The following is a 15,269-nucleotide window of genomic DNA, read 5'->3' on the forward strand; positions in this document are numbered from 1 at the left end:
ATACGTTTCATATCAATTTAAGCAGTTTTTACAAAATAATCATAATTTTTTCCACCAAAGGGTTTTCCCGGGTCAGAAAGTTAAGTTTATAACCTATTTTATAATACTGTGTTTATGCAAAACAATTTATAAATTCTTTGTATTGCTTAAATCAAACATTTTATCTTTTAGTTGATCAAACTTTTCAACATGTTTTAGCACATTTTTAAATTTTGGGCACATTTACTTGATTTTAAGGTCATATAGATTTTTTTATTATTAAAAATTCAAAACATAAAAATAGTAAATTATTTTTAAGCTTTTAAAACCTCCTTGATTTTGCTTTATTTTTTACAAACTAATCATAAATTTGGGAGAAATGCAAAATAAACTGTAATATCGCATGTTTGTGCAATCAATACATTTTATGTTTGTTACTTGTATAACTTCAAGAATATATTATTTTGCTTTCCTTATTTATATTGATGTAAATTGGAGATTTTTAAAACTATAAAAATGAAAATAAGCTCTCATTTTGCATGTTTGTGCAATTAATAAAGTATTTTATTAAACACAGGACGTGTTTAATGTCTATAACATGTTTTAATATGTATTAATATGTATATTAAACGTTTAAAACACGTTTTGTGTTAACTAGGATGAAAGTTTAAATGTAAATAACTTGCCAGGGCGTTGTTATCTGATTTTGATACTTATATGTAAGTGATCCCCATAGTAAGGGCTATCATTCCACCAAAGGGTTTTCCCGGGTCAGAAAGTTAAGGTTAGAACCTATTTTATAACACTGTGACCAAACAATAACACTTAACTAAATAATTAGATTCATTTAAAACATAATTAAACATTCAACATAAAGTTATTAAAAAACAATAAAAAAATAAAAAAAACACTTATATTTAAAAAAAGGTTATCTTCAGCTGTAAATTTAAACAGCTTGTTTAGATTTTAATACATCATCTACAAAATAGATCATGTTTCATTACCTAACACCTTGAAAAAATAAACTTTAGTAAATCTAAAAACAGATAGAAAAAGTTACAAAAGGTAGATACTTACTATAAATAAGCATATATTATTTTTTATATATTATATTATTCATTTACAAGTTATTTTATTTATAATGGTAACAGACAAATTTAGAGATAATTTGGAGAACCATGCGCACATTGACAATGCCTCATGCATTTTAAGGTTTAAGCGTCTGAGTAAGTATTTTAAGGTTTAAGCGTCTGCGACTCATAAAATATTATACAGAATATAATACTATTTTAATGGTTTTTTCAATTTAATTATTGTTGGACACAGGGGAGTAATGAAATAACTATAAACCCCCAAATTTGCTTATTACCTTGATATTAGATAACTTTACAATTCCCTTGCTTTTTTTTAAAAAAGATTTATTTAAATGCAAAACAAAACTATAGTTCTATAGATATTATATATAGATCTTGTCTCTTACCCTTTTACTTTCCCCTTTTCACCTAGACCCCTTTCCTTTATGCAATTATATATAGATCTTATCCCTTTCTTTTCCTTTCCCCTTTTTACCTAGACCCCTTTCCTTTACACAATTATATATAGATCTTATCCATTTCCTTTACGCAAACTCAACTTGGTTACAAAAAAACAAAAAAATTGAAAAGTAAAACTGCAAAAACTTAAAATAAACTTGAACATTTACATAATTTTAAATTTATATTAGGCCTATATTAGTTATAGCGACATATTCTTATACAAGAAGTGATTAATAAAAATAAAAGTGATTAATAATAACAAATAATAAAAGGAGATAATAGTCTCAAAAAACTCTTTTTTGCCATTAACTCAGGTTTAATGGCTGCTGTGAGTTCTGTTCAAACACGCAGAAATGAGCATCAAGTTGCTCAATAATTATTCCTAATGTTGTGTTATTTGAGCAAAGAAAGTTGGCTACTTATGTAAAGATGCAACATTGAAGATGTTCAAACCTTACCAATTTTCTAAAAATATTGCTTTCAATTTGTTTCTTACCAATTCTTATTTGCTAAGATTTGTGTTATGGAGTTAAGAGAAAGTTGTAACAGAAAAAAAGTAAAAACACAATGCTATATACATTTAAAATATTATAAACATTATAAACTTTATAAACTTTATAAACTTTGTAAATATTATAAATATTATAAACACAAACAAATAAACATATATAAACATAGAAAATAAAAAATTTAAAAACACATATATTTAAGTGGTATTGTGATATTATATTCATTATGGTATTATAAACACATTTGATATTGTGTTAATAGCACGCACACACATTAACACATATAATGTATTACACACACACAAGCACATACACACACATACACACACACAATCGCACACACACAAATAACAGGATTTTGGCTTAAAAAGTACAACTTTCATACTTAAACATAAAAATTCAAAAATTTTTAAGTACTTCAGACTAAAGCAACCGTTTTAATCAAAAAAAGGTTAAACACAAGCATTAAACAATATTGTTAGCCAAATAAAAACACTAATGCAAAGTTATGTATTGACACCTTAGAAATATTGTACTGTTATGTACTGTAATAATGTACATACTCTGAATACAAATGAATGGAATACATTGCATTATAAATGTTTTTTTATTTGCATATATATATTTTTTATTCATACTAGCAAACAACAAAAACTGGAAGTAAAGAATGTTTGTACTGTGTATTCATGTATGCCCTACATGAATACACAATCCAATATGTTTGTATTGTGCACAGTGAAAAATTGCATGGCCAAAAATTGAAAAAAGTGACTTTTTTAAATATTATGTCTGTTAGTGATTTTAGTTACTTATACCCTTTGAGCCTGTCACATTTAGAGTTTCTAAATGTGACAGACTCAATCGTAGTGGTCTTGAAGTAGGTTTTTTGTTTATTTTGATAAAAATTCTTAAGATGCAGGGTTTTAATAATTATTATTTTTTAATATATAGATCATTCAAAAATTAACAGTATCATTGGAAAAATTATAGTATAGGCTGTTAAAAATAAAAATAATAAACTTCCTGAAAATGTTGATACTACAATTTTTATGCATTGAAAGTAAAAATTCATCACAAAAGTACTGAATTTCAGATTTGGTGAAGAATTAAAAAATTGTTCCAACTTGTACCTTTTCCATATTTTGATATTTTTTAGTCTATAGTGTCTACTAACTACCCTGAGAAGTGTGGCTGCAATCATCTGCCATCTTGAGCGCTAAATAGTTTAAAAAACTGATGCTTTTTTAAACAAATTTAAAGTTTCTTTGAATAAAATTATTTTCCTTTTTCATTCATTACTAATACTAAAAAAAATCTACTTTAAGACACAAAAGACTAAAGTAAAATTCATGTTTTTCTTAAAAGGAAAAAAGTAATTTTAATTTTAATTTCAAGTGTTTATGGTTTTAAAATACATCATTAATTTATGAAAGAATAATTCTAAAGTGCAATACTGATGTCCCACTGATCAACCAAAAACCACATGAATTTCTAAATGTTGTTAAAAAGTTTCTTTTTACTTTTTAAGTATATTGTTGTGAATTGAGGTAATGGAGGAATAATGTAGATAGTGGGTTTAAATACATTATTACTAGGATTCAAGTCAGAGATGACAAGGTAAATTTATTAAAAAAGAGATTAAAAGTAACTCATACAAATTATGTTGCACTATGGCATACATCATATTGAAAAAAGAAACATTTTATAGAAATCAGGTTTGGCTTAATTCAGTTTTTAAAACAAATGATTTAGTTGAATTATCACCTTACCTAACCAAGAGGATTTAATAAATGAATCAACAATAGGAGGTCCACTAACAAAAGAGTTTGATTAATGGAGTTCTTGCACCAAAAGACCAAGTAATTTCCTGCCTAGACTCTTCTACAGCTTGTGGCCCGGACAACATACCTGTTATTGTCTTGCAGAAGTGTTCTCCGCAGCTGTCGTCTATACTCTCAAAACTATTCAACAAGTGCTTATCAGAGTCTTGTTTTCCAGCCTGCTGGAAAGCGGCATCTGTTATCCCTATCTTCAAAAATTCTGGAGAGCAATCTGATACGTCTAACTACCGTCCCATAAGTCTTCTTCCTATCATAAGCAAGGTTTTTGAATCTTTAATTAACAAACACTTAATTTCTCATCTTGAATCTAATAACTTACTTTCTGACCATCAATATGGATTTCGATCTTCTCGTTCTACAGCTGATTTGCTAACAGTAATAACTGACAGGTTTTATTGTGCATTAGATGAAGGTGGAGAGGGTAAGGCCATCGCTCTTAACATTTCAAAAGCTTTTGATAAAGTTTGGCATGCTGGTCCACTCCATAAGCTTTCTTCTTATGGTGTATCCAGCAACATCTTTAAGATCATTGAATCCTTCCTTTCCAATCGTAGCATAAAAGTTGTCCTCGATGGACAACACTCTTCTTTTTATTCTGTAACTTCAGGGGCTCCTCAAGGTTCTATCCTTGGCCCTATACTCTTTTTAATATACATTAACGATCTTCCAGATATTCTCACATCTAAGGTGGCATTGTTTGCTGATGATACTACTATTTATTCTTGTTGTGATAATAAACCTACACCCTCTGATTGCTTGGGGGGGGGGCATTTGAGCTTGAAAAGGATCTCACTTCTGCTACAGCATGGGGCTCACAGTGGCTGGTGAACTTTAATTCAGATAAAACTCAATTTTTTTCAGCCAATTGTTATCGCAATAATTTAAATCTTTCTATATTTATGAACGGTGATGTACTCGATGAGTCACCTACTCTTCATCTTCTAGGATTAACTCTTACTTCCAATCTTTCTTAGAAACCATATATCAAATCCGTTGCAAAATTAGCATCTGCTAAGGTTGCATCTCTTTATCGAGCTCGTCACTTTCTTACTTCGGATTCTATTCTTTATCTCTATAAATCTCAAATCCAGTCTTGCATGGAATACTGTTGCCATATCTGGGGCGGATCTTCTAATGATGCCCTTTCTCTTTTAGACAAGGTGCAAAAACGCATTGTAAACATAGTTGGACCTGCTCTTGCAGCCAACCTCCAACAATTATCACATCGTCGTAATGTTGCTTCTCTTTCTCTTTTCTACAAATACTATAATGGGCACTGCTCTAAAGAGCTAGCGTCTCTTGTGCCATCTACTAAAATTCATTCTTGTGTTACTCATCATTCAATTAAGTGTCATCCTTTTTCTGTGACTGTTCCTAAGTGCTCCAAAAACGCTTATTCGTCTAGTTTTTTTCCTCGAACATCAGTTCTTTGGAATTCGCTTCCTTCATCTTGCTTTCCTGATTCATATAATTTGCAATCTTTTAAGTCGTCTGTCAATCGTTATCTTGCTCTACAATCTTCATCTTTTCTCTTTCAGTAACTTCCAACTTTAATTAGTGGCTGCTTGCAGCCTTGTTGGAAGCGAAGATGTTTTAAAAAAAAAAAAAAAAAATTGATATCAAATATATCATTTAATTTATAAACGGAATCCGTCTAAAAAATATTGTTAGTAGTAAAAAAAATAGCATTCAATAAGCACAAATTTAATATAGTTAAATTAGTGTTGTTACAATTGTAGAATAGATTTGGTATTGCTTTACTCTGAGCTAACCAGGTTGCAAGAGAAAATGACGTCTGAAGAAGCTTTTGCATACTTCTTGAATAACTAACTTTCAAAAAGTTTTTATGAAAACACAAAAGAAGGACTTTGCAGATTTCCAACTTGTCGAGCAATTTAAAAAATAAGCAATGAATGCACACCTTTAAAAACATCTATTGAAGGTACTGAAACAATGGCCAAAGTTAAACTACAGGACCTTATGGATCACACATACAAGAGACTTGTGAAACTATAGGAAAAGGATATTTTAAAACATTTGGATGATAAAAAAAAAGACTTTAATAAATTAATAACCTTCCAGGACATAAGTTTTTTTTTGTTTTTATCAACTATAGTTTTATCCTTTTAATGATTGATGGGAAAATCTTAGTTTACATCACAGACACTTCTATGACATTTAATTTTTTATTCCACTCCTAACATGATGAGCAAACCAAAAATCTTTAATGAAGGATTTGTTACATATGGTCAGGCATTGTGTTATGGCATCCTTACCATCATATTGTGCTACATGCTTGGATTAGGTTTTTTGAATTTATTTTACATATTTCATATAGAATTAAAATAAAAACATGGAAAGTAAAAAAGGTTTTAAAAAGTCAATATTAATTGAGAAAAAAAATTATTCATGATAGGATGTTTGAAGAGTTTGGTTTGATAATTGTTGAACCAAGAGCACTAATGAATGCTATGCAAGGAAAAAAGTAGAGAAACTTTTCAAGCTATACATGCTTTTGATCCCCTAATTAGTTCAATCTCATTAGCTAAAAGAATTAAACTACAGATTTTAATTCTCAACTAATCTGTTAAAGTTCGAAAGAAATAACTGTATAAAGTTTTCACCCTCCCCAAAATGTTGTAAACTTTACATGATCAAAACTTTCAAGTAATAGAAGATTATTTGAAGAAAGTTAAATCCTGTCAATGAATTTAAATTTAGTATAAAATCGCAAGAAAAATTTTTTTTTTGAACTCATAGCCCTCATATTTAGAGTTGGGTCAGAGTTGGGTCAGATTTTTTGAGATATTTTTTGATCTGGGGCTTCAATCACCACAATTTTTTTGAAAAGTATTATATGAGATAATAAGTTTGGAGCATTTTGGCAATTGTCCATCTTTTGGACAATACCTGAAAGTATCATATATAAAAAATCCAACTGGTGCCCCCTAGCGCTCATCTGCATCTTTCTCCCACCCCCCCCCTCCCTTGCTGTACCTATGAACTATTTAAACACAAAAATAAAAAATATTATCTTTGTTATTATATTTTTAGCCACCTATTTCAATGGAATGTTCCCACTGTGCTGTGCATTCATGTATGCACAATCATATAATGACATATAAATCAAATAATCACATGAATACACAATCCAATAAATATTTATTACACAATTAAAAAATGTTTTTTCTAAAATCTTGGTTTTTAAAAATAACAACAGAAGACTGATTTTACTGATAAAAACTAATCTTCAGAAATATTTTCTGTAAAAATCAATAACACAAGGCAAAAGTGATTTTTATATTCTGGGTGAGTCGATTCTCTTTTGAACTTTTTCTAATTATAGATGTAATAAATCTATTGGACTTTTTAAGATCAATATTGCTTGATGTGTTATAATGTAATGTGGATTTTTAGTGTGACACTACATATAGATTTTTGAAGAGTTCAAAGTTTTCTGCAAAATTGTTATTTAATATTATTTCAAAACTTAATATATAAATATTGATGTTAGAAGATATTTTTGATTTAAGAACTCCACTTGATTTTAATAATAACCTAATAGAGAAAATTCTACCCACCACCACCCACCCACCCACCAGTTTATGGTTTCTAGTAATACATTGTAAAATTGTTTTTGTAGTTTAATATCTGATTTTAGTTTAATTAGTAGTTTCAAGATAATATTGTAATACTTTGTTGATTGAAGAACATGCTAATAATAGATAGTTGCTAATAGCATTAAATGACACAAATATTTTACCAAGCTTGGCATCACTTATGATACAATTTACATAGAACAACATGTGTTCTTTTATTTAAGTGCACATCAGCATCAATAAATGCTGTAAGTTCTGGATTTCTGAAGAATTGTTTTGCTGTATTGTTATTATTTGATAATTTGATAACCAAGAGATTTAGCAAGATTAATCACCAGTCTAAAATTTCTCAACCTATTTTTGACTTAATCTTTATCTGTATCAGACCTTGACGCTAATTTTTTTACTTCGGCTTTGTTGCTGACTTTAGACAAACACTTCATGATACAAATTCATGGGTGTGTATGCATGCATTGAACACTTAACACTTCAATCTACTTTGGTAAATTGAAATGTTGACAAGCCATACTTCAATATGGTTGGAGTTGGTATGATGACTAAATGATCTTCTCATTATACCATTGTATGATGACTAAATGATCGAATCATTATATCAGAGACAAAATTAATAGCACTGACTAGAACTAGTAGACAATGCATTTGTTATCTTGTCATCTATAATTGTAAAATTAAACTTTAACAATCAACTTAATAACAATTTCCTAATCAAATAATGAATATAAAACAGGGTATAATATTCATTGTTTGAGAAAAAAAATTAGTATAAAAGTCTAGTCAACCTTATCTGTTTGAATGTCAAAAATGGCAAGGAAAATGCTATAAGTGAATTATGAAAATAGATTTTACAGTAGTTTTAAAGATCTTTTATTAAAGATCATCTTAAAGATCGATCAGTCATAAATTAATTTAATAATACTTTCATAATCAACTCTGTGAAGAACATTTAAGCAGTTTTAGTTAAGTAGTTGTAGTTAAGCAGTTGTAGTTAAGCAGTTGTAGTTAAGCAGTTGTAGTTAAGTAGTTGTAGTTAAGTAGTTGTAGTTAAGCAGTTGTAGTTAAGCAGTTGTAGTTAAGTAGTTGTAGTTAAGCATTTGTAGTTAAGTAGTTGTAGTTAAGTAGTTGTAGTTGAGCAGTTGTAGTTAAGCAGTTGTAGTTAAGCAGTTGTAGTTAAGCAGTTGTAGTTAAGCAGTTGTAGTTAAGCAGTTGTAGTTAAGTAGTTGTAGTTAAGCAGTTGTAGTTAAGTAGTTGTAGTTAAGCAGTTGTAGTTAAGCAGTTGTAGTTAAGTAGTTGTAGTTAAGTAGTTGTAGTTGAGCAGTTGTAGTTAAGCAGTTGTAGTTAAGCAGTTGTAGTTAAGTAGTTGTAGTTAAGTAGTTGTAGTTAAGCAGTTGTAGTTAAGCAGTTGTAGTTAAGCAGTTGTAGTTAAGCAGTTGTAGTTAAGCAGTTGTAGTTAAGCAGTTGTAGTTAAGCAGTTGTAGTTAAGCAGTTGTAGTTAAGTAGTTGTAGTTAAGCAGTTGTAGTTAAGCAGTTGTAGTTAAGCAGTTGTAGTTAAGCAGTTGTAGTTAAGCAGTTGTAGTTAAGCAGTTGTAGTTAAGCAGTTGTAGTTAAGCAGTTGTAGTTAAGCAGTTGTAGTTAAGCAGTTGTAGTTAAGCAGTTGTAGTTAAGCAGTTGTAGTTAAGCAGTTGTAGTTAAGCAGTTGTAGTTAAGCAGTTGTAGTTAAGTAGTTGTAGTTAAGCAGTTGTAGTTAAGCAGTTGTAGTTAAGTAGTTGTAGTTAAGTAGTTGTAGTTAAGTAGTTGTAGTTAAGTAGTTGTAGTTAAGTAGTTGTAGTTAAGTATCCACTCTAAAGATCAACTTAAGCAAAATATTTTTGCTCTGTTTTTAACTCATCTGTTGTCTCCTTCAAAAATTTAAAAACGCACAACTTTGCAATACAATGTCTATGATGGGTGTGGATTCAACTCAAATTGTACAAAGCAAATATGAAACACACTGACCTATTCAACAAAGCTTCTGTTTTTTAGTTTGTTAATAATTTGTGTATAAATGCTTTGTCCAGTTGACCCATTATAAAAAACTTGTGAGCACATATTAATCTCAGCTAACAAACCACCATGTTGTACTTCCAACAATGCAGATTATACACATTATACACGGATTATCTTATAGTTTTTTGGGATTTCTGAAAGGTTTTTTATAAATACAAGTTTAAATATATGTTTTTGCAATACAATTGTTTTTAACTTTTCAAGTCATTCCTTCTTACATTCAAAATCTTAATATTAAACAAGTAGATTTCAAGTACCAGAAATTAAATTAAATCCTAATGACGGATGATCTAATTAACTGGAATATTGCTCAAATCAAATACTTACATACATTCATACATACATTCATACATATCATTCACACGGATTATCTTTTTCCCAAATATATCTTGAATTAGAGATATTTCTTTCAACTTATAGTTTTTTGGGATTTCTGAAAGTTTTTTTATAAATACAAATTTAAATATATGTTTTTGCAATACAATTGTTTTTAACTTTTTAAGTCATTCCCATACAAAAAATAAGAAAGGTTTCAAAAAAATTGAAAAAGCCATCTGTTTAAAGCTCAAAATATCTGGAAACAAACTCTGTTTTTTTTTTGCAAAATGTTTTCCAGATTTTCCAAATATGACTTGGATAATCATTAATTATTATCTAACATAATATTCATAACATATAACTTTATAATAATATATATTAGAATTAAAGAATATATATAAAATCTAAAATAATATATTAGAATTATAGAATATTCATTCCTATTGTTCATTCTAATTAAATATCGGCTCACTAACATAATAAATAAAGGGCTAGTTTAAGCCGATCAAAATCAAGTACAATTACAAAAGTTCTTGTAAGTGCCAACTCCACACAGAGGATTTTTCTAAAGATATAACTGCAGGTTGTAAATGTGTGAGAAAAAAAAAAGTTCCACAAAGGGAGTTAAAATTCTTATATGACCAAAAGACTATACGTAAAATGTACATAAATGGAGTAGATATTAAAATTACTAGAAAAGTTAGAAAATCGAATAAAATAAAGCTTTAAATAATAAAGAACTTGATGAAAAACATAGAAAAGCTATTATAACAAATCCAGATTAAATGAATACATTGAATCATCAATCAAGTGATCATGTGGCTGATGTGATCAGTCAATTAATCATGTGATCATGAAACTGAGAATGACTATCAATGTGACAATTTCAGAAATAACAAATGTGAAAAGGTTGATTAGACAGTCGAATCAGATTCAGACAGTTCAAGTTCAATAACTGGTAAACAGATGAGGGTATCTTTAGCAAATCTAGCTAGAGAGGCTGAGTGGTATGATGTCTCAAAATGTGCTGCAGCCTTTCTTTCCACAGCTGTATTGATGTAAATTACACCATTACCAAATTTTAATAGTAGAAATGTTGATACATTAACCAGAGAGAGAGAAACAGATATATGGTATGTGGGTACTAAAAAAGAAGATTTTGTTTTGGTTGCAGAATTTGGAAATAAGTATCTCATTTTCCACTAAAATCTAGTAAAAGCAAAGGTATTGTGAACTGTATATTGTAAGAAATTAATAAAATGAATTTATTTATCGATATGCAAATTGCCAATTGTGATAGTACTAAACTAATCACAGGATTTAAAGGAGGACTAATACAAAACTTGGAGAAAGAATTAGGACACCCTTAACAATGGTTTATTTGTCTTCAGCACACAAATGAACTCCTATTAAAGCATTTGTTAATTCAACTTAATGATCCAACATCCAACAGAAATTCAATTACAGGACCAATTCGTAAATTTATTCAGATATATAAAAAATTGCCAGCTGTGAAATTTCAACCTATTATAGATGGAAAAAGATTACCTATATTATTAAAAGAAGCAATCCTCAATCAAATAAAGATCAGCAGTATATGTACAACATTATTCTTGCCAAAAGTAAGAAAAGTAACCAAAGATCTTGCCAGGAAAAAATCTGGACTTATAAATCACAGTAGGTGGTTAACTCTTGTTAATCGAGTTTGCAGGCTTTTTATATTTACAATTAAACCTGGCAATCTCAGTTCATTTTCCTATACTACGGACCAAGCTGGATTGTTCTTAAGTTTGAATCCCTTTCTTCCAATGGCCTTACAGTTGTTGAAACATTTACCTCCATTGGTTGCCAAACCTTAAAATTAGACAAGTACCAAAATCTTAATATTAAACAAGTAGATTTCAAGTACCAGAAATTAAATTAAATGCTAATGGCGGATGATCTAATTAACTGGAATATTGCTCAAATCAGATACTTACATACATTCATACATAGATTCATACATACATACATACATACATACATACATACATACATACATACATACATACATACATACATACATACATACATACATACATACATAAAGCGTGTTATTTAATATAATTAGTATTTCTTACCAATAATTTTTTAAACAACTTTTTTCCCATCATAATTTCTTTTAATTCATATAAGCCCCCACTTTAACCACATAATTTGTCTAATTATTTATAATTTGAATTGTAAATAAGAGGTACAATGTTAATTTACTAGTTCAAAGTTATTCATTATATATCAAAATCCTACTTTGATTTTTGTACTTTAGTCCATTCATTAGCCTACGGTTTAAGGTTTAAAAATTATTCTCTTTTGTATTTTACCAAAGCGTTTAAGGCATTCAATGCACCTAAATACTTTCTATCAGAAAATGCACCTAAATACTTTCTATCAGAACTGATTTTGTGTGCCATTATTATGTGATTTATCTTTTAAGCTATAAATCCGGAGTTTAAAATTGCCAAATGCAGTCGTGTTTCATCAAGAGGACGAACACCATCTCATCATCCACCTATGCAATCAATTAACAAAGATTCTGATTCAGGTATTTTTTATTATAAAAATTTGTTTTAGCTTTTAGTTTCACATTCTTTGTAAGTGTAATAAACATATACCTTCATTTAAAAGTTGTGAGAAAAAATTTTGATGTATACTTTTCTAATTAGACTCCAACAAAAATCTAACTAGTATATACTAACAACAGTTAGTATATACTAAAAACATTTGTATTTAAAAATTTCTTTTAATTATCAAATTAAAAAAGTTAAATATTTGATTATTAGGATTATTATTAGGATGTTTCATATTATTACAAAACACCCTAATAATAATATCTCATATAAGGGTGTTTTATTATTAGGGTATTTTATATTAGGGTGTTTCATATTTTATCAACTTTTGAAATTGAACTTGTACCTTGATTTATAAAATGACCAAATTTTGATAATTTTTCCCCTCCAGCCCAATTTTTGTATAGCTTTGTTGGGTGTTTCAAACACCTGGCTGTGACCTTAAAATTTATTCTGTAATTTTTATTAATCTCGTAAATATTTGATTGGATCAAAGAAAAGGAAAAATTAAGAAGATAGTCTGCAGGATCATCAGAAATTGGTGAAAAAGATTTTTGTTAAAAAATAGGTGTTTATTACTTGGTGTCGTATGAAAAATATTCTTGTTAATTGTTCTGACGACTGTATCCTTTTTGCAGTGAAAAAACCATGGTTAGGTGGAGGTTACAAAGATAAATTTCTCACAGGCAAATCTATAAGGTAGGAATTATAATTTATGCACTTATTTTTATGAACTTAAATTTATAAAATTTTATTTTAATAAATTTAAAATTTTTATAAAAATAAGGTTTTGTTTAGAATACCACTCTTACTAATCTGTATCATTTTTATTATTATTAATTTTTATTTTTATTAATTTTTATTGTTATTAATTTTTATTATTATTAATTTTTAATTTTTTCATTATTAATTATTATTACATATGGGTTTGTAGCATTTGAAATAACTAAAAGATGATTTTTCTGATTAACTTTTGATTAAATTAAACAACATTTCCTGTTAACAAACAATAAAACAAGTGTAGCAACAGTACTTTGGTTGTCATGTGTTATATGGTGTAAATGTGTCATTGTTATTTTTAATTTCATTTACTTTTTTAATTTTATATCATAAATTGTTATATCATGTTTGTAGGGATAATATTACTTGTTTAATCAATAATTGGGAGACATTAAAGAAAAGTAAGGACTCTAAGGCAGGAGAAAAATTTAGGGAAATATTCAAGAAGAAGTGTTTTTTGGATTGGTAAATATGATATTGAGAAAGTCTTTCTCAGACATAAGTGATTCTAGTACAGCATCAGATATTTCATTCGATTTAGCGCAACCAAACCCAAGTCATAAAAAACATGAGTTAGTGAAGGATTTTGTTAAAGATGACATCAGTGTGAAAAAATCTTTCATCTAGAGATCTAATGCATGTATGCACATATTTAATTGTAAGTTCAGGTGGAAATGTGGCTGATTTTTCATTGTCTCATTGAACTATTTGGCAAGCACAAAAGAAATCTATTTGGGAAAATGCTGAACAATATAAGAAAATGTTAAAATTATTGCCAGTAAAGTTATTTTTCTTATAATAGCACATTTTGATGGGAAAATTTTGGAAAATATTACAGAAGGTAAAAAGTTAAAAAGATGTAAAAAAAAAAAAAGAGGTAAATATTGACGGAGAAATGAAAATGCTAGGCACTCCAGCAATTGATTGTGGTACTGGACAAGCTCAATATGATGCTTTAGTTAAAGTACTGGAATAATATGGAATATTCTTCCAGTATTTTAACTAAATGGCAATGTGAAAAGTTTATGTTTTGATACCACTTCTACAAATATGGTAAGATTCTCTGGTACCAATGTCAGATTTAATCAAAAACAAAACTGAATTTTACTAGAGCTGGCTTGCATGAGACATATTAATAAATTACATTACAAACACGTCTGTGAAAAACTTACCACTGTAAAAACTAAACCTAATGTTCAAACAGTTTAAATAAACTGGTTCTCTAAAGTTTGTTAAATGGTATAGTCAATCTGTTGTTAACACTTTCTTAGAAATCACTAAACTTGAAACTGTAACATTTTGCAAGAAGGCTCTTAATGAGACATTTTTGCCAGAGGAGATTACAAAGAGCTATTGAAACTGAGTCTTATGTCCTGAAAGAGTTTTTCAAATTCAAGCTCCAGGGTCTTATGCGCATTTTATGTTATTAAGATTCAGATAGTTTGCAGCTTTCTTATGAACTGACAAATAATAAATAAAAAAAGAAGTGCAGCCAAATTTATCTCAATTTTTTATTCCGGCTGTTTTTTAAAAACTCCTTTACCAAACACTGCGCCATTCCAAGATCTAAAAGCCTATTGGTAAATGACAAAATATAGAGAATACGTAAAACAATATGTTCAGCATTCTGAAACAATATTAAATGGAATTGATGCCACGATGGTTTCAATGGAATCACATTCATGGTATCTTGATTAAACCTTGGTTCCCCTTGCTCTTTTAGATCAAGAAGTTTCTGTTGCATAGAGAAAAGATGTTGCAAAAATGCTCTTCTTAAAACCAGTAACTGAACTGTTCAGGCATTGAGAGAAATTAAATTTGTTAAAACCTCTAAACTTTAAGCTAGAAAAACCACCTGAAAAAGTACTGCAAAAAGAAAAAGTACTGCAAAATTAGTGAGAGAAAACTCTTGGTTTATATTTAGTTTATTAAACCTGACTAAACTGAATTATGAACTTTGGTTATACAGCTTGGCACCACTATGGGAGTACATTGACCAGTTTAAGATTTTTTCCAAATTTGTCACTAAGCTTTCAAG

General features: G+C 28.7%; 1 protein-coding gene across 3 annotated transcripts in view; it reads left to right on the forward strand.

Annotated features, from left to right (window-relative positions):
- The window catches only part of LOC101241649 (protein mono-ADP-ribosyltransferase PARP4), a 199,269-nt gene that overhangs the window by 115,350 nt on the left and 68,650 nt on the right, over positions 1-15,269 (forward strand). For all 3 annotated transcript variants that reach the window (XM_065793816.1, XM_065793817.1, XM_065793818.1), the window contains exon 42: positions 12,319-12,426. In XM_065793816.1, the coding sequence (XP_065649888.1) occupies positions 12,319-12,426 (108 nt within the window). The remainder of the gene's footprint in view (positions 1-12,318; positions 12,427-15,269) is intronic.

The sequence above is a fragment of the Hydra vulgaris genome, chromosome 03 (genome assembly GCF_038396675.1).
Source record: "Hydra vulgaris chromosome 03, alternate assembly HydraT2T_AEP".
Lineage (NCBI taxonomy): Eukaryota > Metazoa > Cnidaria > Hydrozoa > Anthoathecata > Hydridae > Hydra > Hydra vulgaris.